Source organism: Leishmania mexicana, contig 50, assembly GCF_000234665.1.
Source record: "Leishmania mexicana MHOM/GT/2001/U1103 WGS CADB00000000 data, contig 50, whole genome shotgun sequence".
NCBI lineage: Eukaryota > Euglenozoa > Kinetoplastea > Trypanosomatida > Trypanosomatidae > Leishmania > Leishmania mexicana.
This window is the reverse complement of record NW_003946390.1, coordinates 1-2,259: the sequence shown is the minus strand read 5'-3', so window position 1 is coordinate 2,259 and position 2,259 is coordinate 1. Positions and strand designations below refer to the sequence as shown.

The window sequence follows — 2,259 nt, the reverse complement described above, 5'->3', positions numbered from 1 at the left end:
GCGAAGGAGGACAATGATGCCCTGCGCGGCCAGCTGGAGGAGGCGAACGCGGAGAGGGAGCGTCTCCAGAGCGAGCTCGAGGAGAAGGGCTCGGAGGCGGATGCTGCGAAGGAGGACAATGATGCCCTGCGCGGCCAGCTGGAGGAGGCGAACGCGGAGAGGGAGCGTCTCCAGAGCGAGCTCGAGGAGAAGGGCTCGGAGGCGGATGCTGCGAAGGAGGACATCGATGCCCTGCGCGGCCAGCTGGAGGAGGCGAACGCGGAGAGGGAGCGTCTCCAGAGCGAGCTCGAGGAGAAGGGCTCGGAGGCGGATGCTGCGAAGGAGGACATCGATGCCCTGCGCGGCCAGCTGGAGGAGGCGAACGCGGAGAGGGAGCGTCTCCAGAGCGAGCTCGAGGAGAAGGGCTCGGAGGCGGATGCTGCGAAGGAGGACATCGATGCCCTGCGCGGCCAGCTGGAGGAGGCGAACGCGGAGAGGGAGCGTCTCCAGAGCGAGCTCGAGGAGAAGGGCTCGGAGGCGGATGCCGCGAAGGAGGACAATGATGCCCTGCGCGGCCAGCTGGAGGAGGCGAACGCGGAGAGGGAGCGTCTCCAGAGCGAGCTCGAGGAGAAGGGCTCGGAGGCGGATGCTGCGAAGGAGGACAATGATGCCCTGCGCGGCCAGCTGGAGGAGGCGAACGCGGAGAGGGAGCGTCTCCAGAGCGAGCTCGAGGAGAAGGGCTCGGAGGCGGATGCTGCGAAGGAGGACATCGATGCCCTGCGCGGCCAGCTGGAGGAGGCGAACGCGGAGAGGGAGCGTCTCCAGAGCGAGCTCGAGGAGAAGGGCTCGGAGGCGGATGCTGCGAAGGAGGACATCGATGCCCTGCGCGGCCAGCTGGAGGAGGCGAACGCGGAGAGGGAGCGTCTCCAGAGCGAGCTCGAGGAGAAGGGCTCGGAGGCGGATGCCGCGAAGGAGGACAATGATGCCCTGCGCGGCCAGCTGGAGGAGGCGAACGCAGAGAGGGAGCGTCTCCAGAGCGAGCTCGAGGAGAAGGGCTCGGAGGCGGATGCTGCGAAGGAGGACAATGATGCCCTGCGCGGCCAGCTGGAGGAGGCGAACGCGGAGAGGGAGCGTCTCCAGAGCGAGCTCGAGGAGAAGGGCTCGGAGGCGGATGCCGCGAAGGAGGACAATGATGCCCTGCGCGGCCAGCTGGAGGAGGCGAACGCGGAGAGGGAGCGTTTCCAGAGCGAGCTCGAGGAGAAGGGCTCGGAGGCGGATGCTGCGAAGGAGGACAATGATGCCCTGCGCGGCCAGCTGGAGGAGGCGAACGCGGAGAGGGAGCGTCTCCAGAGCGAGCTCGAGGAGAAGGGCTCGGAGGCGGATGCCGCGAAGGAGGACAATGATGCCCTGCGCGGCCAGCTGGAGGAGGCGAACGCGGAGAGGGAGCGTCTCCAGAGCGAGCTCGAGGAGAAGGGCTCGGAGGCGGATGCTGCGAAGGAGGACATCGATGCCCTGCGCGGCCAGCTGGAGGAGGCGAACGCGGAGAGGGAGCGTCTCCAGAGCGAGCTCGAGGAGAAGGGCTCGGAGGCGGATGCTGCGAAGGAGGACATCGATGCCCTGCGCGGCCAGCTGGAGGAGGCGAACGCGGAGAGGGAGCGTCTCCAGAGCGAGCTCGAGGAGAAGGGCTCGGAGGCGGATGCTGCGAAGGAGGACATCGATGCCCTGCGCGGCCAGCTGGAGGAGGCGAACGCGGAGAGGGAGCGTCTCCAGAGCGAGCTCGAGGAGAAGGGCTCGGAGGCGGATGCCGCGAAGGAGGACAATGATGCCCTGCGCGGCCAGCTGGAGGAGGCGAACGCGGAGAGGGAGCGTCTCCAGAGCGAGCTCGAGGAGAAGGGCTCGGAGGCGGATGCCGCGAAGGAGGACAATGATGCCCTGCGCGGCCAGCTGGAGGAGGCGAACGCGGAGAGGGAGCGTCTCCAGAGCGAGCTCGAGGAGAAGGGCTCGGAGGCGGATGCTGCGAAGGAGGACAATGATGCCCTGCGCGGCCAGCTGGAGGAGGCGAACGCGGAGAGGGAGCGTCTCCAGAGCGAGCTCGAGGAGAAGGGCTCGGAGGCGGATGCTGCGAAGGAGGACAACGATGCCCTGCGCGGCCAGCTGGAGGAGGCGAACGCGGAGAGGGAGCGTCTCCAGAGCGAGCTCGAGGAGAAGGGCTCGGAGGCGGATGCTGCGAAGGAGGACATCGATGCCCTGCGCGGCCAGCTGGAGGAGGCGAACGCGGAG

General features: G+C 68.3%; 1 protein-coding gene across 1 annotated transcript; it reads left to right on the top strand.

Annotated features, from left to right (window-relative positions):
• LmxM_14_1120a_1 (uncharacterized protein) lies at positions 1–2,259 on the top strand (the record flags this gene model as incomplete). Its single annotated transcript, XM_003886497.1, has 1 exon — positions 1–2,259. A coding segment is annotated over one exon (2,259 nt), but the record flags the coding sequence as incomplete, so codon positions are not given.